Source organism: Phocoena phocoena, chromosome 4 (genome assembly GCF_963924675.1).
Source record: "Phocoena phocoena chromosome 4, mPhoPho1.1, whole genome shotgun sequence".
Taxonomy (NCBI): Eukaryota; Metazoa; Chordata; class Mammalia; order Artiodactyla; family Phocoenidae; genus Phocoena; species Phocoena phocoena.
The window spans coordinates 100,510,215-100,534,755 of NC_089222.1; the positions used below are offsets into that span (position 1 = coordinate 100,510,215).

At 41.8% G+C, this 24,541-nt stretch overlaps 1 protein-coding gene across 1 annotated transcript in view; it reads right to left on the bottom strand.

Annotated features, from left to right (window-relative positions):
• CRYBG3 (crystallin beta-gamma domain containing 3) overlaps window positions 1–24,541 on the bottom strand; it is a 110,620-nt gene that overhangs the window by 66,382 nt on the left and 19,697 nt on the right. Inside the window, exons 3-4 of the mRNA XM_065876753.1 lie at window positions 14,471–14,904; window positions 1,767–7,860 (exon numbers count right to left, since the gene is read on the bottom strand). Of these exons, the coding sequence (XP_065732825.1) occupies window positions 1,767–7,860; window positions 14,471–14,904 (6,528 nt within the window). The remainder of the gene's footprint in view (window positions 1–1,766; window positions 7,861–14,470; window positions 14,905–24,541) is intronic.

Consider the following 24,541-nt stretch of genomic DNA (forward strand, 5'->3'; position numbering starts at 1 on the left):
AGCTTAGAAAGGGGAAACAGGTGATCACATTCCCATGTCTCTTCTAGGTGGGGGATTGAGTTAAACCCTCAGGTAAAATACAATCAAAATGCCAAGTTATGGAAGTCAAGAGAAATGGCACCAGCATGGAGGTGAGGTGATGGCAGAAGGTGGTTCCCAAGAGGCTTGTGTGAAGTAGTGGTATGGAGCAGACCTTGAAAAACAGGACTTCAGAAAGTGAAGAAATGTGGCAGGTTGGTGTGGAGGTAGTAAAGAAAAAAATTCCAGGAAGAGACCATCTTGAGAAAAAGTGCAGACATCTTACAGGGCACAGAACCAGCGCACAAAGAGAGAACGTTAAGCAAACAAGACTTGGGGACCTCGTCATAGAGTGAAGAGGTTGCACTTGACTTAGTAGGAAATCAGGAACCATTAAAGAAACATTTCTTCAAATACCAAGCTTTCTTTTAAAAGGACCTTGCCTTGCAAGCTATTGGTTGGTATTCAAGTATTAGTACTTGCTACTAAGGGTATTCAAACTACAGATACAGTCCTTGGGAATCCTAGAGAAAGTTCCATGATCTTGGAATGTCAGAAAGGAATGTCCTGAGACTTCCCTGGTGGTGCGGTGGTTAAGAATCTGCCTGCCAATGCAGGGGACATGGGTTCGATCCCTGGTCTGGGAAGATCCCACATGCCGCGGAGAAACTAAGCCTGTGCACCACAACTACTGAGCCTGCGCTCTACAGCCCACGAGCCACAACTACTGAGCCCACGTGCCACAACTACTGAAGCCCACGTGCCTAGAGCCTGTGCTCCGCAACGAGAAGCCGCCGCAATGAGAAGCCCGTGCACCGAAACGAAGAGTAGCCCCCGCTCGCTGCAACTAGAGAAAGCCTGCGCGCGGCAATGAAGACCCAAAGCAGCCAAAAGTAAATAAATAAATATATTAAAAAAATAAAAGGAATGTCCCATATTCAATGAATAGTCTATAGTAAACATTTAAATATTTCTAAGTTGAAGAAAAGTGTAATTGAATTTCATGACATTTTCCAGCTATAATGTTTTCATCTCCTTTTCTCTGAATTAGTCTGTTCATTGCCCTGCTATGTATGAACAAGAACAAGACCAACTACAGTGAGAGACTGTTGTCAAGCAAAGACTTAAAATATTTTAAGTAGTTAAAATATTTTTAAGTATTGTGAAATATTTTCTTGAGACACATAAGCTCAACAGCAAGTGACAATTTTTCTACATACAGTACCTTGAGAAACTCAGAATGCTGTCACTTAATTTAGTTTGAAAACTAAAAATTAGCAAAGAACTGGGATATAACTTGCTTCTCTCTTATGCCTTTTAAATTCTGATGAAGCAATTTTGTTTTCTCAAATATACCAGTCCAGCTAAAATTCATGAGTTATGATACACTTCAAAGAACAAAGTAACCTCTGGTATTTTGTTTTTAAATCTTTCACAACCTCAAAACACTGATTTTTTTTTTTTTTTTTTTTTTGCGGTATGCAGGCCTCTCACTGTTGTGGCCTCTCCCATTGCGGAGCACAGGCTCCGGACGCACAGGTCCAGCGGCCATGGCTCATGGGCCCAGCCGCCCTGCGGCATGTGGGATCCTCCCGGACAGGGGCACGAACCCGTGTCCCCTGCATCGGTAGGCGGACTCTCAACCACTGTGCCACCAGGGAAGCCCAACACTGATTTTCTTAATAAAATTTTAGATCATTTCATGATCCAAAGCACTATTTCACTAGTTAATAATCAAAATAACTTACCTCTGTGAACGAGCTTAATCGGCCTGAGGTGTCTCGAGCACAGAAATATTTTGACACCGGTTCCTGAAAAATTCCACCAAATCTGGCTCCTTTTTCTGAGGAACGGATTTTGGAAGTCTGCAAATACTGATGATAAGCACTCTTTAAAGAAGAATGTAGTTTGGAAGTAAGGTCAGATTTTTGTAGAAATGAGGCCTTTTCTGGCCACAGACCAATTTGCAGATTAGAACTCTTAGAAACGCCAGTACTTTCCTGGTTATCATCAGGGCAAAATGCGATAGAAGAATCTGGCAGCTTGAAGATAACATTTTCCCGCCTTCTAGCTCTCAGACTTCCTTTGTGCAATGGCTCTTCCTCCTCTTTCTCCTCTTCCCCTCCCCTCCATCTGTCATCTTCATCCAAATTCATCTTTAAACGCTCCGATACTGACTGGAGAAGCGATAAAACAGAAGAGGACTGGTTTGCACTCTCTCTTGATTTCGTGGAGCCATGATGGCCAGGTGAGATTTCGCTGGATAGAATGTCCTCCTGAGAGCTGTCATCCTCATAAATGGGAGACAAAGCTAAGGGATAAATCTTGTACCTTTTGGCCTCTACTGATAAGAACATTTCTGAACTATCATCATCGAATGTCTCACCTAATTTAGTTTCCTTTTCAAAATGATGGACGAGGTCAGTTCTACTTTCAGACCTTTCACACGTGGAAACAGGCATGCTGTTGGTAGATGTGTCAGGAATCAGGAGGGACTGTGTTCTTCTTACTTCTGCAGTAGCATACTTGTCCTCATCTTGAAGAGGCTCTTCATATAATATAGTAAAGGAAGAACTTTCTTGTTCATCCTGAGCAATGAAGGCTAGGTTAGGCTCTTCCTTTTCATCTCCGTAATCTAGATCTCTTATTTTCTTATGTACTGCAGTAACAGACGTTCTTCTGTCTAGCTTTCCTATGGTAGCCTCGGGTTGAAAATCTGGCATTGCTAAGGCTGGGTAGCCTTCATAATCCTTACTTAGCATAGGTGATTCATAACCCCTGAAAGAGGTGAGTCTAGTGTCAAACGCTGTCAAGCATGCCTTCATTTCAGTAGGCTCCTTCTCCATTTCTCCACCACTCCCTTCAGCAACCTCTTGGGGTGCTTTTTCAGCTTCAGATATGGGAGGCGTGGCCTCTTCTTGTGTAACAGGCAATTCCAGATCTGTTCCGTATGTTTTCTCAAGGTTTACCACTGTGGACAACACTTTATGTTTCCTGACAGTCCCATCAGAATTTTCTGGGGATGTTCTTTCCATGTCTATCTTAAAGGGCATGGACACAATCGTTCCAATTGTCTCTTTTGCATCTGTCTTACATGCTTTTTCCATTTCTAAGGAAGCAGGTACTGCCTTCTTGTGTGCTTCTTTCACTTCTAACACAAAAGGAGGTACTATTTCAGTTTTCCTAATAACCCCTTTGGCATCCTTTTGGTAAGTGTTTTCCACGTCCATCATAGGTCTTTCAATCTTTCCAGTGATCTCCTCACCATCTTTTTGGTAGATATTTACCACTTCTAATGTAATGGGCATCACCTCAGTTTTGTCCATCTTTCCTTCAGCATCTTTTTGGTAAATATCTTCCATTTCTAGTGTAGCAGGTATCATTTCAACCTTTTCGGCAGTGCCCTCAACATCTTTGTGGTAGAAATTGTCCATTTCTGACATAACCAAAGTCATCCCGGTCTTACCAACATCCCCTTCAGCATCCTTTTGGTAAACATTTTCCATTTCTAACATAGCAGGTAACACTTCAGTCTTTCCAGTGATTCCCTCTGCATCTTTTTGGCAGACATTTTTCAGTTCTGACATATCAGGTGTTATGTCAGTTTTGCCAATATCCCCTTCAGTATCCCTCATTTCATAAGCTTTTTCCATTCCTAAAATGGCAGGTAATCCCTCAGTTTTTTCAATATAGCTCTCAGCATCCATTTGGTATGCTTCTCTCATTTTAAGAATTTCAGTTGCTGGCTCAGGTTTTGAGGTATGCAATTCAGCATCCTCTTTATGTGCTCTTCCCACTTCTGACATAGGGGGGACTGCCTCATATTTCATAATATTCAATTCAGCATCCTTCTTATTTGGCTTTCCCATTTCTACCATGGAAGGTATAAGCTCAATTCTTCCTATATTTACCTCAGTATCCTTCTTGTGTACTTTCCCTACTTCTGACACTGCAAGGGGTACGCTTTTATTACTATGTCCTGGCAAGCTTTTTTCAGATATACATAAAAGAGTATCAGACAAACCGCTTTTAGATGTCCCAGGTACATGGATGTCATCATTCACAAATGGAGGCCATGTGAAATTTAATACCAGAGTTCTTCTTTCCTCTGTCTCAGTTTTGTGATTATCAACACACTTTATTTCCATTTTTTCTTTACAGTCCTTGTTGAGCAACGAATGTGTTTTTGACTTATCATCTAACCCTGTATGGGGCGTGTCTTCAGCTAGTAAAACAGTATCTGACTCCTGCAAATTTATACTATCAGACTGTCCACCTCTATTTCCTGAAAAAGGGGATTTTTGGTAGAGAACAATTTCTCTTCCTTTAATTGACTCCGCGTCACTAACTAAGTTACTTACAGCAAAGAATCTACCTAATACTTTTTCACTAATTTCACATGTGCTTTGATTTACTGCCTGTTCTGACACTAAGAACTCCCTTACCATATCAAGCGGCTTAACACTCTCACTGTTCAGAATTTTTGAAGTATTAGCCTGAAGTTCAGAATCCCGGGTATCCTGAGCATCATTTGCTAATGTTTCTTGGGCTGAATAAATAATCTCATTGACTAATTCCCTAGCTTGATCTTCTAACAACCAAGATACATTCATTCTATCAGAATCAAAAAGGAGACTCTTCTCACCAACCACAGGTGAAGCACAAGCCTTTTCTTCCCCTTGGACTTCAGACATATTTTCCACGGCCTGCTCTTCCAAATGCTCTGTCAGCTGGATCCCTGTCAGTGTCACTTCTGATGGGTTTTTCTCAAGGATGTCTTCTTTTAGGGTACCTGGATTCATTATGCCACCTACGGCTATATACTCCTGGCAGGTACCAACTGTGCGTCTGGACTTTAGCTCTTCCCTGACAGAATTAAAGATCTCACCAATCAATGTATCAGCCTTTTTACATAAACCACTTTCGAGGTCCAGAAGTTGCTCACGTGCTCTCCTCCTTGCTTCTATGTGCTCAGCAGATGCTTTGGAACACTGCTGGCTTGAGCTGTTAACTGACGCTGGGGCCCCAGCAACTGCTCCAGTCTCTGCTTCCATAGGACTGTCAAATTGGGCAGCAGTTGGGAAATCAACTGATACCATCCCAGTATGATCCCCAAAATGGTCCTGAAGTGGGGTGACTTCTGCCCCTGTTGGGACAGATGTTTCAAATTCCAAATAAGAGCTATCAGGGTACAGCAGGTTAGTCAAGGAGGTACCTTCATGTGGGACATCTATGGTAACTTTTACAGAACTAAAATCATTTGGGGGATTCTGTGAACTTGTAACCATGCTAACTTCTTCAGAGTTACTGGAGGAAGAAGCCATGCCATCAATACCACCACTTAGGAGATGAGCACCCTCTTTCTTTCTGTGAGATGAGGCTCTCTTTTCTGATCTCAGCACAGAAGGATGAGTACGAAAATTTGAATCCTCAGATGCAAACGCATTTTTTTCCAAACTCACACCAGAGCCCGGAAAAGGTGCATTTACTGCTGTGCTGTCAGTTTCTTGGAATTTGGGGGAAGTATTAGTTAAACTGAGTTGTGCCATTTCTGAAAAACCAGAAATCTTTTTGGTCCCACAGATAACTGAAGGTTGATGAATCACAGAAGTGTTGGCTTCACAGTTCTGTGCCATTTGCCTAGTGACTTTTCCATCATGAACAGCAGGTAAAGTCCCAAGTATTTTACTTTGAAGAAGAGCAGAATTACCTGAGGCTTCCAACTCTGCTTCCTGTGTACCTTGATATTTGGAGGCAGGAGGAGAAACCTCAGTTTGGCAATTCTCTTTAAGGCTGGCATCTGAATATTTCTCTTGAATCTCTTTATGACGCACTAACTGAAAACTTCTGTGCTGTTCAACTTCTAGGGAAGTCAATTCTGATAAAAGAGGACTTGCTGGCACATCTGTAATTTCAAGTGGAGAAGAGATTGTATCCTGAGAAATGTCTCTGGGCTCTGTTTGGGGAACAGATATCTTGGAGAGACCTAGAGTTTTTCCTCTTCCAGAATATGACCCAATAGGAACACTGTTCTGACCGTCAACTTCAGACGTTGACAACATTTCTGCAAGGTTATCAGTTTTGGTTTCCAAGGAGAAAAGAGAATCAGACTTGCCTATAGTGCCCTGACTTGCTTTGGCATTTGACAGCATGAACTCTGCTTTATCATGGTCTTGAGATGAAGTGGAACTGTGGTCCTTAGAGAGGCTTTCGGACTCAAAGCTCAAGTCCACTGCAGTTAAGTGGGTGTCACTGGCTTCAAGACCTAGTGGAAACTGGCATTTTTCACTATCAGGAAGAACTTCCTTGGACTCAGGAATTGCAGATGCACGCTCAGGATGAAAGCAAGCAGGGAGACTCTTCCTGTCTGTGGCCTCGGCATGATTTGCCACATTTTCTTCTTGACACTTACGAGGCTGATGGGAAATACCAATGATGCTGACATCCCCAGTTTCAATGAGCACAGAGGAACCTTCATTCTTTAAGACAGGAATATCCAACCTGCTCAGCATGCCAGCTCGGGAAACAAAGGTAGGAGATGAAGTATTGAAATCTGATTTTTTATGGTCAAGGTTAAGAGATGTCCTGGCATCAGGTGATGCTTTGGCTTGCTGACGACTCTCAGAGTCAAGAATAGATCCTGAAATGTGATTTCTATTCCGTTCAGGTGATATTTTATTTTCTAAGCATGCTACAACGGCTAATTCACTGGTGTGTTTTACAGAGGCAGCATCCTTTTCATTCATTCTAACAATGGGAGGCATTTTGCTATGTGGCCTAACAAGCTTCTTGGCTTCTGTTACCAACAACTTGTCAGTACCTTTGGGTAATGACTGGATTCTACCTTCTGGAGCTTTTACATGACTTGAAGTTGTGGGTTCACCGACTGAGGTGCTTTCTGTTTCTTGCTTGATTTCTGTAGGAGCCAAATTTTCCTGTGTGTCCAGGGCAGACAATCTGTTTTCCTCACTTACAAGTTCTGTGTCTGTTACAGCATGTCTCTGGAGAGCAATGTTGCTGGTGTGATTGGCAGCATGCTTTGACGAGTTACCTTCGGTGTGCTTGTCAGAACACTTACTCTCTGGCCACTGCAGAGCTTGACGCCTAATTGATTTATTTGGACTTGGCAAATCTGTATTTCCATGTTTGGTAGTGTCACTCCCATCAGATTTACTACCAGAGAAGTCGGCAACAGCAGGGTTCTCAGGCTCAACACACTCCTCTCTTTGCACCAGTGTCCCATCACTCATCATCGAGCTGTTTTCTATTACCGTAGTTTCTGGTGTTGCTGTCCTCTGCAAGTCTGGACTGCAAGGAATTTTGCTACTGTTACTTTCTGTAAACAATGCTGAACATACCAAATTTCTGTCAGTCTGAGAAACTGGTATACAGCTTAAATGGTGCTGTGAGTCAAATTCTCCATCAGTGGAGCTAGAGTTAGTCTCAGAACGGGATGACCGACTTCTCTCAGGTCCCCCAGGATCATTTTTATTTAAAACCTCCCTAGAAGAAGCAGTGCTAGACAGTTCTCGGTTGTTTGTTGAATGGCTTTCTGGGTTGATATTTATTTTATTATAATCAGAGTCTTCTATCCGGCCTTTAAGCACTTGTCCTTTCACAGAAACGTCTGTGCTAGCTGATGACAATGACACCATCCCAGCCTCTATCTCACTTCCAAGGCCAATATGTGTACTCGTACTAGAGTCGGAACTTTCATTTTCTCTGTCTAAGGGATTCAAGGTTTCCAGCGCCGTCTGCTGCTTCAAATACTTCCTAATTTGTCTGGGGCCTCGGTACGTGGCATATGTTACTACAGGCCTCTCTGGTTTACCATCCATTTGTCTGCAAAAAGAAATAGCATGAGAGTATCAGGAAATATAATTAGTAACACTTAACGGTAATTCCAGAAATCATGGTGAAGTATATCTTTCAAACACTCCTATTCTTCATATGTCCAAACTTGGGAAGGAAATCCTAGAATATTTTAGTTCAACCTATCTTTATTAAGCATAATACAGACGTGACCAGCAGCACATAAATGTCAACCAGCATGAATGTCTGAGCTCCTCAGAACTGTCCCTCTCACCTGATTACGTCTGTCTCTCTCACGGTGGTTAATGGAGCGAACGTGGGCTGACAAGCCTGAGGCTTGAGTTCTAGCTCTGATCTCCAAGGAGTTTTTGACTAGAAGGAACCACATTGCCTTTGTGTCTCATACTGGTACCTCATGGCTAATCACTGATTTCTCCACCATATCAGAGCATCATAGCGAGTTTCTCTTCCTTTATTTAGATGTGAATTTGGAACAGCAACTTTTAGCACAGTTAGAGAAGTTGTAAAGAAAACACCTGGCAAGACGTCTAGCCTGCAGTAAGCACTCAATATATACTTAAGTCAATAAATGACAGAATTCCCTTAAAAATCCTCTCTCCTGTTAAGTTCTTCAATTAGCAGAGTAAGTATTAAACTGGCTGGGTGAATGCAGAAATCAAAAAAGGTTTCTAGCACGAGTTCCCTACTTTTTCTCAACCCTAGCATAAAGCTCCTGATGTCCTCAGCATCTAACTTCTTTTGGAGAATCTACCCCTGGGAGCTCTGATGCTATGCTATGCTATGCTGCCTTACAGCCCTTAACACACACCTTTCTCTCCCCTTCGGTTCCAGCCCCAGACAGAAGCTTCTGTCCTCTAAGACTCAGTTCCCAAGTTAACCCCAGTGCAAACCTACCCCAGGACCCCGTTACTGCTAGAACGGGCAGTTAGCCTCTGATCTGTGGGGACAAAGGGCCCTGAGCATATCACTTGCCATATTAGATTATAAAGATATATGCACTGATTTATTTCCCCACTAACCTAGTGCCTATTTGAAGGCAGGCACTACATCTTCATCATTTTCATTTTTTTTTTTTTTTTTTTTGTGGTATGCAGGCCTCTCACTGTTGTGGCCTCTCCCGTTGTGGAGCACGGGCTCCGGATGCACAGGCTCAGCGGCCATGGCTCACGGGCCCAGCCTCTCTGTGGCATGTGGGATCTTCCCGGAGCGGGGCATGAACCCGTGTCCCCTGCACTGGCAGGCAGACTCTCAACCACTGCGCCACCAGTGAAGCCCCATTTTCATATTTTTAAGATTTGGCAAATGATGTATGTTTAATAACTTTGTGTGAATTAATGAATGGCTAAGTAAAGCAATGATACTAAATGCTAAGTAATTTGTTTCTGTCTTAATCCTTATAGATGATACAAAAGTGTTTTCAATTCTGCTCTCTAGTTACATTTTAGGGTCCCAGCTACAAAAATGTATGGTAGAAAAACTTGATGTATGCTCTAACTTTTTCAGGTTAAACATATAATTAACAAAACATTATAGAACCCATATGAATAACTAAGAAATCCAGTTATCAGTATTCCAGTATCTAAAAATGAGGTATTTTCTCCCCGACTTTATTTTTTTACTTTTTTAATAAATTTATTTTTTTTTTGGCGTTGGGTCTTCATTGCTGTGCATGGGCTTTCTCTAGTTGCGGAGAGCAGGGGCTACTCTTTGTTGCTGTGTGTGGGCTTCTCACTGCGGTGGCTTCTCTTGTTGTGGAGCATGGGCTCTAGGCACGTGGGCTTCAGTAGTTGTGGCTTGCGGGCTCTAGAGCACAGGCTCAGTAGTTGTAGCACTCGGGCTTAGTTGCTCCACAGCATGTGGGATCTTCCTGGACCAGGGCTCGAACCCGTGTCCCCTGCATTGGCAGGCTGATTCTTAACCACTGCTCCACCAGGGAAGCCCTCTCCCCAACTTTAAAGCAACACCATGAAGAATGCTAGGTTTGTCCACATGATAAAACACAAAGTAAACCTCTGACATGTAAAATCTCAATTAACTGTGCCCCTTAACGTAGTTCTTGAATTTTAGCTGAAATAATTTATTTCAATCTATATAATTGCTGGCCTCTAAAATCCTACCACACCACTATTGTAAAAGTTTGTATTACTTACATTCATTTTACTATCTATTTTAAAACAGCTACAGGAGATGTATAGAGAAAAGCTTTGCCTTGGAGAAGTGATTTTAGCTACTACACAAATTTCAGGCTAGATCAAAGACAGTTATGAAACAAAGTTAAAAGTTGGATAAGGGAACCTATCTAAGAAAACATACAAGAAGAAAAAATACATATAGGTAAATTAATGTTATTGGTAAAATCCTATATCAAAACGCATAAATTATTCAGAAAATACAAGAGCCCTTCAGAACAATACACGAAGATCCAGAAGTATGAACAGATGACAAGAAGTTTTATTGTTTGATTTTTCTTTCAAAGCTTTTAAATTTTATACTTAAAACCTACTTTCAAGGCTGCAAATTTTTTTTTCCCTAAAAGATCACCAAAATGTACATGATGTCCGAAGAAATAAGACTCTAGAGATAAGGATCAGAAGTTTATTCTTCAAGTATAGTAAACTCAGGTTCTCTTACTACCAACTCCATCCTAACGAGATGTCAAGGCGTTTTATTCTACATCAATCCAATAATGTGACTTTTGCTCTAAAAGAACTTCTATTAAAATAAAGCACAGAGAAAAATCCACTCCAGAAAAAATTTCAGTTCACTGTAAGAATGCCTTTTGGTAGTTTTGGAGTCCTTTTTGGGGGGTGGGGCGCGGATAATTGTTTTCCATTCCCATCTTGGGAGCTTTCTGGTTACTGTCAACTAGAATGATTAAACTGATTTATATGAACCAGTATAAATTTCTAATGAAATAATCTCCCTCAGCACCCTAGGTGGAAATGTTATACGCTTGTGACTAAAATATGTACCCTTTATACTAAACAACTATACTATCACGTTTAAAGCACTGAACATCAAAGTTTCAAGCTTAGCTTCATGTATTATAATTAGTCCTTTCAGGTACCGATGAGCTACACTCACACTTTGTAAAGGGTTAGTCATGTGAAGATATTCTATTTTCTACAACATTCTCTCACAGGTTGTAGTTGAGTCTTCATAACTGAATAGTATTAAGAACATAAAACTGTCCTTTAATTAAGATTTTCCCTAATACAGAAAATAGAAAGAAGATGGAAATGTCAGAAATACATAACTTTACAAATAAACTGAAGATGGAAAATTAAAAAGGTTTATTTTCACAAACTGAATAAAGAACATACTCATTTCATGTATTATGTAATTGTGCATGGGATCTGTAGCTTATCCAATATGAGTAGAGGTATGTGATCCAAACAACACTAAGAAAAAAGTAAAATATCTAGAAATTTCAAATATTTAAGGGAATAGACATACATATTGAAAATCTGGAAAGGTTTTTATGCATTTCAGCCCAAACCTAACTACCTATCATGTGAAAGTTTATTAAGCCTCCAAGTACTACATATAGCTGTACTCTATCCTGGATAAACTTAATGCATCTGATACTACAAAGGTCAACCAAAGACATGTGTCATTCTTCAAAGAAAATTCTATAAAGGCAGCCTGAAAATAATAGCATTAGAGCAAAAGTATTCAGTATATCTAATTCACTTTTAGTAAGTATGATTAAGCCACATTTTTAGCGTTAAGATTTATTTCCTTTCAAATTACATAGTGAAGAATATCTTCAGGCTTCCCTGGTGGCACAGTGGTTAAGAATCCACCTGCTAATGCAGGGGACATGGGTTTGATCCCTGGTCCAGGAGGATCCCACATGCCACGGAGCAACTAAGCCCGTGCACCACAACCACTGAGCCTGCGCTCTAGAGCCCGTAAACCACAACTACTGAAGCCCGCGCGCCTAGAGCCTGTGCTCTGCAACAAAAAAACCCACCGCAATGAGAAGCCCCTGCTCGCTGCAACTAGAGAAAGTCCATGCACAGCAATGAAGACCCAACACAGTCAAAATAAAAATAAATAAATAAATTTTTTTTTAAAAAAAGAATATCTTCTCTCTGGGACCTCCCTGGTGGTGCAGTGCTTAAGAATCCGCCTGCCAATGCAGGGAACATGGGTTCGAGCCCTGGTCTGGGAAGATCCCATATACCACGGAGCAACTAAGCCCGTGTGCCACAACTACTGAGCCTGTGCTCTACAGCCCACATGCCACAACTCCGCCCACACACCTAGAGCCCATGCTCCGCAACAAGAGAAGCCACCACAATGAGAAGCCCGCGCACCGCAACGAAGAGTAGCCCCCGCTAGTCGCAACTAGAGAAAGCCCGCACACAGCAACACAGACCCAATGCAGCCAAAACAAAATAAATAAAATAAAAATAATTTTTTAAAAAGAATATCTTCTCTCACAATAGGGAAGGCTTTTAACTATTTTATGTAAAGAAAAGCTGCAAAACCAGACATTTACTTAAAAATCACAATAAAGTTTTGACAGAAGAGTTTCTCATGGTGGATATGAATTTGCTGAAAATGTAAGAATTACAGAACTTTTTAAAGAATTTCAACCCAACAGTGAAGTAGCTTCCTACATAAATTACACGAGAAGCATGAGTTAATGTATGGAAAGTAATCTAAAAAGTGTTAGCACAACAGGTTTACTTAAAGGCTTTATTGGTATTAAAAATGAAATTTGCATACTCAACGGTACATAAAAACAATTACAAAGCTGTTTATTATTTTTAATTAAGTGACGATGAAATCATTTACAATGCTTTTTGATAAGGATTTTTTTCTAACACTTCAAATTATAGGTAAAACTTGTCTAAATTTTGACTTGTATATTTATATGATTATATTTGCATATAATTGTATATACTATTTACATACAAATTTTGTATATAATTTTCTGATTTGCCAATTTAATGTATCATTTTTCACAGTTTTTATCATAGAGAGTTGGAAAACTGGAAGCAATCCTATCTACTGATCTTCTCCTTCCTGATACTTTCCATTGCTATCATGCTTAGAAAATTGTTTCTCACCAGAAGAATTCACATTTAGCTGCTTTTAGTTTTGTATGTTTCTTAAACATTTTTATTCCACTTTAATTTTAATGTAAAAATGAGATGAGTATCTAGCTTTTATTTTCTTCTCCAAATTATTATCCCATTTCCCCAAGTCTTCCTTTTTACAAGAATACATAATGCCATCACATTCAAGGGCTCAAGTCACAAAATACACGAGGGTCTATTTCTAGACCGTCTATTCTGTTCCATATAAATGTCTAGCAAATATTACACCAGTATTACATCATTTCTATTTACGTAGCTTTATCAGTACACTTTAACAACTGGTAGGGCAAGCCCCACCCCACCACTCTTGATGGGCAAACCCAAATCCATCTGGGGTCTCAGTTCTCACAACTGTAAGATGGGTCTGTGCCTACCCCTACTTCAAAAGCTTACTATGAGGAATTCACTGAAATCACACGCATGAGGACTCTTTGAAACTATAAAGAATCACATAGTCCTAAGTTGTCATCTATATCTGACTATAGTATTAATGAACTCTTCAAAGAACAAAAATAATTCTCAAGTAGAGTTTAAATTAAAATCAGTAAAACAGATCCATGGACTTCCCTGGTGGCACAGTAGTTAAGAATCTGCTTGCCAATGCAGGGGACACGGGTTCGAGCCCTGGTCCAGGAAGATCCCACAGACCGCAGAGAAACTAAGCCTATGCGCCACAACTACTGAGCTCTGTGCCACAACTGCTGAAGCCCACGCGCCTAGAGCCTGAGCACTGCAACAAAGAGTAGCCCCTGTGCGCCACTAGAGAAAGCCCACACAGCAACAAAGACCCAACGCAGCCAAAAATAAATTAATTAATTAATTAAAAAAAACCCCAACAGATCCTTATCAGTTACGAATGAATACTTTTATGTTACACAAAATGTCTAATGGACTCAACATTGTTACAAACATTTTCTGGATAGAAAATGTTCCTTCTAGCTCATTTGAGTCAAAGAAAAACAAGTTAGTGCCCACTTGTAAATCAAAGAAAGAAAAAAGGGGTGGTGAAGTGCTCCTTAAATTTCTTCAAGATTTGTTTCTTGGAGCTGTGGAAAAGGTTCAAAAGGCTAATTCCATAAATAAAGTCAATTTAATTTCTTTTCTTAACCCCTTTAATTGGATTCCACAAAGAAAAGATATTGATGGAATGTGAACACAAACAGTAGGATTATTTTTGTTCCCAAAATGCAGATACTGAACACACTGCCTGTCCTACTACAAAAGAATTCAGACAACAGAAAACACTCCCATTTAAGGAAGTCTTAAATCAGAAATAAATCGTTTACTATGACAAAGTTAGCACCTAAAAGGTATTAGTACCACCCCCTAAAATAGCTCAAAGGGCCCTAGGTATGTGTATGGTACACAGGATCATATAATTTTTCACCTAGTAGCAGGGACATTACAGAATACTTTTTCTAATCCCCTTAATTAACAGTAGTAGAAATAAGGCTCAAAAGCTAGGTCCAAAGGCTCAGTTTTTTTAGATAAGTAGATTTTAAACTTACTTTCTTAGCAAATCACTGGTTTCCTGTTCACTGTCTTGTGTTGTATCCAAAGAAAAGGCATCTGAGAGTTCAGCTGAGTTGGATTCTTGTGCTTCTGCTGGAAGTGCCAGGGTTCCCAGGGAGCCACTGACAACAGCCCTCTCCCTTTGGACCCCTTCATCAGGATGGTCACTGGGATTTCGTAAGTCTTTCTCAGTTTTGTCATGTTCATCTTTGAAAGAAGACTGCTTGGCTTCACCAAGAGATGATTTTCCTGAGATGTTGAATAAGTTACCAAGAAACTGAAAAAAGCTTTCTTTCGGCTGTTTATCGCTTTCTCCCATTTTGGCATCTGAAGTGGAACCGGAAAGGTCATTTGGCTTTTTGGAATCTTCCTGTGTTGGAAGAGTGATTAGCTTCTCAGCATGGTTCCTTTTGTCCTCACTTTGGGGACTCTTTGAAAACGAAATAGAGAATATTAAGCAACATCATTTAAAAAATGACATAGGCTAACTGATAACCTATTACATGACACACTCTGTGCCCGATGCCAGGGATACATCTGTGAATAAGACAGATGGCTTCTGTTCCCTAGTAGTTTACAAGCTACTGAAGGGCACCGTCAGTGCAACTTTAACAAAGCTATATAGTAAATATCACAAAGGGGGAAGGACAGCCCACATGGGGACCCAGGAGTAACTAGTCCAGATTTGGTTGTGGAGAGAGCAGAGGAGGTAACTCAGGGGATGCTTCCTAAAGGAAGTGCCCTCTGAAGGAGACCTAAAAAGTGCCTATGTGATGCTTGTGCATCTCCTTCACTCTCTGTTCTCCACTCCCTGCTTCTTCTCCCCGTCTCTCTGCATTTAGAGAGGTGTCACCTTCTAAGGAGTTTAAAAGGACTGGAGGTAAGAGTGTAAAATTAGAAGAGCAAAAAGTTAAGTATGGAGAGATAAGTAGAAGGACAGATCATGGCAGACCTCAGAGGTGTTTTAATTTAGCTTTTATTATTACAGAGCTAATGGACAGTATTTTCACACACTCGGTACATCAGACAACACCTAAATAGACTTCATCATTTCAGCACTGTGTTAACCTCTGAAGCTGCCACAGGGTGGAAAACTGTTCCTCAGGAAGATGAGGAAAGACAGCAACGTGGTATATCAATTTAGAGGAAAAGCCCGCTACAAACTCTTCAAGGTAAAACACAAAGCCCTGATATGTGCACTAATGCAAACGGTGGGCAGCACCGGGGATTCTTGCAGACGATAAACACTTTCAGGGGTGCATCTTACCTGCTCATAATTAACCTACTAGTGAAGCAAGCTCCCATTCACGCGTACTCTGTGTGAGGAGACGGAGCTGCTCCATCCGAGCGCGTGCTGGCATTCCAGGGCACACTCCTCCCTAAAGCTGCGTTAGCTTCAGGCCAAGGGACCAGCTCAGCCTGCCTTCCCAACACGCTCACTCACCTACTTGTGAAAGGAATGCGGTCTGATAGTATGTGTCAGATGTCACACTCACTAGTCCTTATAAAAGGAAAGCTCAAGTGTGAGTCAGAAAAATATCAGGACACCAAGGTGAGACCACCCTAGGCCACTGCAGGTTCACAGGAAAACGTTTTGTACGAAGCTGATCTTCAAGAAGCCAAGAACATCATAAGTATAATGTCATTTGTTCACCTCCCTTCCCTGTTTTAATCCAAATTCAAAACAGTTTAAAGGAGTGTTCCACTAACCACTAATAATATTTGGCATATGGAGGGTTGAGAAAATGATTAGAACCCATTAGCCCAGGAAATTATTTTCAAGCGAACAATATTTTTTGTTTGTTCCCACCTTAGAAGTCAGGGATATTTCTGAGTAAACACACAGCATAGCATTTTTCTGTGTGTTATGTCCTTAATATAACTTGTGAGTCTCTACGTTTAGAGTAGCACCAGCCTTCCAGAGGCACTCAAAGTCTCGCCTTTTACTGGTTTCAACGGCATCTCAATCCCACGCGCCTCCACTTCATCCACCCAGCCTCCTGCTCTTTATGGGGTCCGCCCTATAAATTAACTGCGCCCTCTCCTCGCGTTGACAGCATAGATGGCCTCTCGGTACAGCAGCAGGAAATATGCTAGTTGACATTTTGAAAGTGATCGTGTGTATGAAAGACATATATTTTTTGCCTTTAACTACTCCATTTAATTTGTTGTAATGGCCACCCACAATATTTCTTCCTGCTTCAAAATGAACCAAGACTGCAGCACGAAGAGAACAGTGATTTGTTTCCTGCAACGAGTATCATCACTCCTCCTGGGAGGCTACCCGAGGAACGGGAACTACAGGCTGCTCACTAAAATAACACAAATATTCCTGAAATGCTTTAGAGAGTCACAAAGGAGTTCTATAAAATTGGAGCAATGGTTTTTGAAAAAGGAAAACTTAGAGAACATGGAAATTACATTTTTTGACATCCATAAAATCTCAAGACAAATAATTTGTCAAAAATACTATTTCTCTCACTGCCTCAATTATTTTTACTTGATGATTCCTTTCAAAATATAACGGACTGCTGTCTCAACAAGGAAAATACATTTTGCTAAACTAGTGAAAGCCTTCCCATTTAACGTTTTGAGAGTGATATATATAAAATTTTTAAAAAATCACTTGTTTCTCTTTCCCCGCAATTATCACTTCTTTGCTATTCCAGAATCCCTGTATCTTAAGAGCATTTTAATGTCTTAGTTGCTTAAGTTTTGCCTACTAATCTTGTGAGAAATTTGTATCAGTAATTAAAATACCTTCAACAACACCACCAAAAGACTATTTAAATTTAGAGACAAAAGTTAGCACGAAAGAGCACTGCTATTCAAAGTTAACACAACAAACCCAGTATTTATATAACTACATCTTAAAATTTCATATAAAATAGCTGCTCTTTGCCCTCAGCCTAGACAACAATGAAGTTCAGCCTGCCACAAGCTAGGGCCAATGTCACCTGCCAATAGTACTGTCTGCCACTGTTCCAACGAGTACTAAAATGAAAGCACTCAGGATTCAAGCAAACGTTAACAAAACATCGGTTCCAGTTGCCCTCAAAGATGTTGGTATTCCGAATATAACATATAAAGGCTACTAACGAAGGCATATGTATCTTGGGAATTTAATTTTTTTCCCTTCATACTCAATATGTTGTAATGTAGTGTCCTTAGGTCCAAATTCATCCATCTATCTAACTATTCTCTTTGCTATGTGCCCAATACAGGGAAACACAGGAAAGCATTAAGTACAATGATTAATAAGACTCAGCTGTGGCTTCAAGGAACTTACAGTCTAGCAAGATACTCATCATTATATCACTGTGTGGGGCATGGGAGAGATATGTACACAATGGAAGACAAAATTAATTTAGCTGGGGATGGGGAGAATCCCCTACACAGAGGTGATGTTTGAGCTTGCTCCTGAAGGGTGAGAAGAGCATTCAACACATAAGGTAGCGCCTGGGTCAAGCACACAGAAGTGTGAAGTACGTTTATTACGGCAGGGCTGTGGGTGAAGAAGACTGGGGCACAGAGGATAGAGAATGAATTCGATAAGATGACCAATTAGAAGTGGAGGGTGAGAGATAACAAAGTCACAGATGATTAAGTTTTCTAAATTGGGAAACTAAGTAGTTAAGACAAAAATGGATATGGGAAATAGAAGGAAAGGTGAGATTAGAGCCTTTGTGGGGTTTGGGGGAGGTGAGGCAACAAACTAGATGTCAAACGTGCAGAATCCGTGGTCCCCTGGTGAAGCAGTCAGAGCACGGTTAAGAACACAATTTGGCGATACACAGTGTGTTCAGGGGAAAGGGGGACCAACAAAAGAGCCTTGGGGAAAAAAGATTAAAAGGCAGGCACAAAGAAGAAAAAAATCAGTGAAAGAGATGGGGAAGGCCAAAACCAGAAGAGTCATCCCACCAGCATGCTCGTCTCCAAAGGCAAACGACGAAGGATATTTCCGAAAGCAAAGGGGAGCAAATGCGAAACGCCACTGTAAGGTCAAGAAAGATGAGGACTTTCCTCCTCACTGTTCTTCCAAAACATGAGGCCCGGGCTTCCCTGGTGGCGCAGTGGTTGAGAGTCCGCCTGCCGATGCAGGGGACACGGGTTTGTGCCCCGGTCCGGGAGGATCCCACATGTCGCGGAGCGGCTGGGCCCGTGAGCCATGGCCGCTGAGCCTGCGCGTCCAGAGCCTGTGCTCTGCAACGGGAGAGGCCACAACAGTGAGAGGCCCGCGTACAGCAAAAAAAAAAAAACCAAAAACCAAAAAACCAAAAAAACATGAGGCCCACTCATCCCTCGGGAATTGCGCATTCACCCTTCTCTCTGCCTAGAATGTTCTTCCCCCACAGAGCTATATGACTCATACCCGCTCACCACCTTTGAATCTTTATTAACTGTCATCTCCATTTGAAGTTTCCCCAGTCACTCTATCTAAAATAGTAAACTCCTCCACTCTGAAACGGCCTATATTCCTTCTCTGCCTTTTCTCCTTTGTACTTGTTAGTATCAAATACACACATCTCACACACACACATATTATTTAATATGTTTCTTCCTCTAGAAAGTAAAAGCCACAAGTGCAGGGTTTTTTGTCTGTTTTAGTCATTGCTGTTGTCTCCAGCACCTTGAAACGTGCCTGAAAATAAGGGGTGCTTAAATCCTGTTGCACTAATAAACGAAGGAATGAAGACCATAGAAAAGCCCTAGGAATGCAGGAGAAATAGTCATAACAGCTCAGGAATTTGTGAGTACAGCCCCAAACGCAAGGTGTTAAACAGTGAACACAGAGCAAAGAAATAGGAACACTCGGTAAATAATTCAATAGAAGGCAACACTTTTGAGAGGTTTTTTTTTTAACTAAAGGTAAAAAGGTGACAGTTTAAGGTCCAAGACAGCAGAAATGACTTTTTGTTCCTGTTTTGTGGCTCAGCTCTACACCTGGGGGGAAGGGAGTAACTGCTGTACAACAGAAGGATGACGGATATGAAGAAGAAAAGCAGAAGGTGATGCGATGAAGAGACCAGTACAGTCTCTAATACTTCTAATAAAGGGGAAGCACGAGCTTTGGAGCTGAGTAGGGGCACTTCCTCTTCCAGCTACAGTGATAAGGAAGTGGCTAAAGCCTGAGCAATTCTGTAAGGGGGAGAAGACTATGAGCAAGGTCCAACGAGTGGCTCTGACCTCAGTAAAGCGAGAGGAGAGATGCTCAGCTGAAGAAGGGACACAGAGGTGGAGCTGGGATCTGAGCTCCCAAAATAGAGAAGACTTGGAAGAGCATTTGGGGGAATGCAACAATAGGCTGAGACCAGGTGTTCCAAGGAACAGTCGGGGTCAATGCAAATGTTAAGGTATTCATTCTTATATAAATGATGAACAGCGAGATACTACTCTATGTGCGTTGATCCAACAGTGAAAAAGAATATACCAAGAGCCCTGCTTTCACAGAGCCTACATTCTAGGGATGTGAGAACTTACGTTCAGGTCTAATTGGCATTAGTTTGTCAGCTCCTTCATCAGCCTGTAACAGGTGGCTGGTGCTGTCCCAACATGGTGACTGGCACAGGGAACAAGGTCAAGAAGGCCAAGGGGTAGAGAGTGTCACCAAACGAAGAGTCTGTTGATGAGAAATAGTGAAGAGCCAGATGGCCCTTCCTTTAGTGTCCCAAGCACCTGGCTTGGTCATCCGCCCACCTCAGGCTCTGCCTTCACTGTACACAGCAGGGATAATCCTTACAACACCCTGACCTGTGTTAGCGTCCTCAACTCCGATGACCTCCCACTTCTGCTGGACCTCACTGCTCAGCAACCCCTGACCCTTGTCTTTACCCATAATCACCCAGCCTGTGAATCTCAATCTCAGGCATTCCCAAGTGTTCACACCCTGTCATCTTTCCAGTTCTCTTAGCCCACTGTCCCAGGTGCACCCACCACACAATGTCCTCCTGCCTCATCACAGCTTCTGGCCTCTCTCACTCTGTCCCTTTCAGCTCCCGCAAATTTTCGTATCTTTTCTATCCAGCCATCAAATATGGCTAACACCCTCAGAGGCTCTTTTGCTTGTTCTCTGGTCATCCCCACCCGGAAAGATTCCAGTTTTATCTTTTCCTCATAAGTGAATGCATCTTGCTTTAAAAATCCACAGGGATATGCACAACTATGCAGATGTAGGCTGCCAATAATTCACGATTTACAGCCTCTGCTGGAAATCAGTCTGCGACAGTCCCCGTTTTCCACAGCAGCTATTTCAAACCTTTGCCACACCCCCTCCACCATCCCATCCGTCACCCAGCAGAGACACCTACCTTCTACTTCATGGAGATGCTCTCCTATGGTCCTGCCTCCACCCCTCCTCTACCTGCCTCACAGCACATCTGTCCCACTTCCTTCACTCACCCTCAGCATAAAGGGATGAAGGACTCCTCCTCTAAGGATCCACCAGGGCACCACTTCAGAATGCCTGATATCTCCTAAGGAACCCCACTTCCTCGTCTGCCCCTTCTGCGAGTCCACCATTCAAAAGTCTAAGTCCAGGGACAGACTTCTCCTCTGCCTTCACTACCAACCTCCTTAAAAGGAGTCACCAACCCTCACCATCTTCTTTCCCTTTCCTCCCAATGACTCCTTGAGCCCCTGCAATTTGGCTTCTGCCCCAGTTGTGCTCTGACCACGATCTCTCAGAGACACTGTCCTACTTGCTAATTCAATGTACTTTCTTTCTGCCCTGGTCTCATATGATGCGTCTACAGGAAGTGAGACTGAATCTGATCCTGAAAACCAGTCTTCCTTGGCTTCCATGACATCACCCTGAGGTTTCCCTTCTTCCTCTCTCTCCATCTCCTTCAAGTTCACATACTTCTAGCCATTCCCTACATATCATGTTTCTCCAACTTCCAGCCCGGGGCTACTTTACCTTCATGATTTTCTTACGAGGTCTCATTTCTCACAGATTAATCAGATGATTGCCAGATTTGTATTCTCAACTCAGACTGTATATCCAACGATCAACCCAACATCCATACCCACCTGGATGCTTCACTGGCACCTCAAACTCAATACATCCAAAACTGAACTTAACCACGCTGTGTCTCCATTCTTCCATTTTCTGTAAACTTTAACATTCCCACTTGTTAAAAAGTCAGATGAAACATCAGGACACCATGACCTCTCTCCTAGAACACTGCCAGCAATGAATGACTTGTTTCCTTGCTTCCATTCCTAAAGTTTCCCAGTCTGCTCTCCAGACAAAAGCCACAGCAATCTTTTAGATTTCAAATCTAATCATCCTTAAAGGCCTCCATTGGCCGTGCACCCTTGTCAGGATAAAATCCAAACTCCCTAGCATGGCATTTAAGGTCTTGGTGTATCCAGCCCCTCTTTGATTCGATCTCTTGTCACTCGCAATGCTCACAGTGCCTAATGTCACCACATGCGGTCTCAGGCATTCATGGGAGCCTATTTTCTCCCCCCTCCCCTATTGCTTCCTCTTTCTCTTACTACAGGTATGTCTTTGCACAAAGCTATTACCACTGCTGAGACCATTTATCCCTTGCCCTCTTTGCCTGGGAAATTCCTACAACTCAAAAATTTTTCAGAATGGAAACTGCCTACACATATGCGTGCATGCGTGTGTGTGTGTTCTTCCAATAAACAACTCTAACATCCTATTTTTCCTTGTCACCACAAGGTTAGGGCAAACAACTTCATGCTTGCTTCATGAGTAGGACTATTACCTAGATTACTTACAGTTACCAAAATCTGGCATTCATAAACTAAACCCAGCTGCTTACTAGACAATTCTAGTTAGTTTTCTCCTAAGATATCCGGCCACAACATATTACTTGGCAGAATCATTCCCTGATACCAAGATTGGGTAACTGGTGGTGCCTTTCGGCAGGACGGGGAATACAGGAACAGAAGGAAGTTAGGATAAAATACACTGAATTCGACTTGGAGTAAGTCAAATCTCATACTCAGTGACCTTCACAGGAAAGGTCCATCAAAGAATTGGCTCCGTCACCCTGAAGCTCAGGAGAACACATTGGGCTGGAGGGACAGATGTGATTTTTGTCATTGGCTAAGATGTAGGCAAAATCAAATCAACCAGGGCAGGTGTGTAAGGTGAGAAGAGAAAAGAACAAGATGACATAGCGTAGGGGGAAAGCCATTCCTTCTTGTTATGGTATAAACACTTCTCCAACGAAAACACTGGGCAAGAATAATAAATGTTTTTAATTCTGTGAGAGCCTTTTGGAGCTCTCAAATCAGTATCTGGCACCTGTGGAGGCAAATTTACTCACAAAAAATCTAGAGTACGTACATGACCCTTCAGCCCCAGTTTCCATTTTCATAAGGTACGCCACCACACCACAAAGTAGGACTATTCCAGGTCTATGAGAGGTTGGAGCTGCTGCAAATCAAACCAGATACCATGCAATACATTCAACACCCAAGAACTCTGAGATATCAAGGCCCCAGAGCAGCACCAGCCATATCAACAGGCTTAAGCCCTGGCAGCCCCTTTGGTCATGTGAATGGTGCAGTAACATGCAGTGCAATCTCCACTTCAGGCACCCTGACAGCACCCAGTCTTTATAGAAGCAATCAAGGGTGAGAATTTTTGAGTTCTGGCTATAGTTCAATGTGCATACATACGTTCATGCATGCCTTCTTTTCAAATGTTACAGAGAATCAATGTTTCTAATAGCTGATTTCCATACTATTCACCCAGAAAAAGTCAGCACCATTCTTAAGCAAAGAGTTAGATTCTAAGTTGTCGTCAGACTGCATATGGCAAGAAGACAGCTCTTTTCCTCAGTACCTAAATTGTGTTGGGTATCGTGCAGTGCAGCACACGTTATCTCAGTTAATTCTAAAACACTTCTATAAAATAAGGATTGGGGCTTCCCTGGTGGCGCAAGTGGTTGAGAGTCCGCCTGCCGATGCAGGGGACACGGGTTCGTGCCCCGGTCCGGGAGGGTCCCACATGCCGCGGAGCAGCTGGGCCTGTGAGCCATGGCTGCTGAGCCTGCGCGTCCGGAGCCTGTGCTCCGCCACGGGAGAGGCCACAACAGTGAGAGGCCCGCGTACCGCAAAAAAAAAAATAAGGTTTGACACCTCCCACTACAGAGCAGCAAACCAAAGTTCAGAGAGGTTGAGTAAATTTTCCAAGGTTAGAAAGCTACCACATGGAAACCTGGGATTTAAGCCCAGATATGTCTGATTCCAAAGACTGTGTTCTTTCCATCACTGCACATGTAATTTTAAAACTGTTCCAAGAGGTGCCATAGCTGGCAGAGGAAGGGAACAGTGGCTGACTCTGAGGCTCTAGGCTACTCATTCCCATCACCAACAGGGGAGCATTGCTTGAATCTGTTTATATATGGGGTTCCAAGTCCAACTATAGTTGAAATTTTTAAAAGGAGAGTTCCCGTGTTTGAAAAAGAAAAATTTTTTAACCTTGATTTTAAATTGATGTCATATTGCTACTTGTATCACTGAGAAAAAAAGGACAGCAAGCATGCATTAAGGCTATAATTTATTTTTAAAAATTAGTTCAGTAATTCAATTTCTCCTAACCATGCAAACATTTAATATATTTAAATTTGACTACCATTTCACCTCTGGCCAAAAAAGAGTTGAAAAAGACCAATAAGGAAAGAAGAGTTACATGAATCAAAATATAAACAAATGCATAGTTTAATATATTCATCTTACTAAACAGTACCATACCCTCAATATAGGCGTTGATAGAAAGAACAATTTGTGACTATTTTTATTCAGTGAGCTACAATTCAGTAGCTACAAGCTACTCTTGAGCTACAATTCTTACATTTTTACATATCAGGGAACAGTGGCAACAATAAAAACAAGCGTGGTTCTTTTTAGTAAACTATTTATGATAATATTAAAAATAAGGGTTATGAATTATTAACAACTAACAGTAATAGGCACTAGATTGATATTCCTCGGTTGTCCCTAGAAACATCATAGGCATATAGCAACCAGACATCTCTTAAAAGATACCAGAACCTTAACCAAAGCTGTATGATCAGTTACGAGCA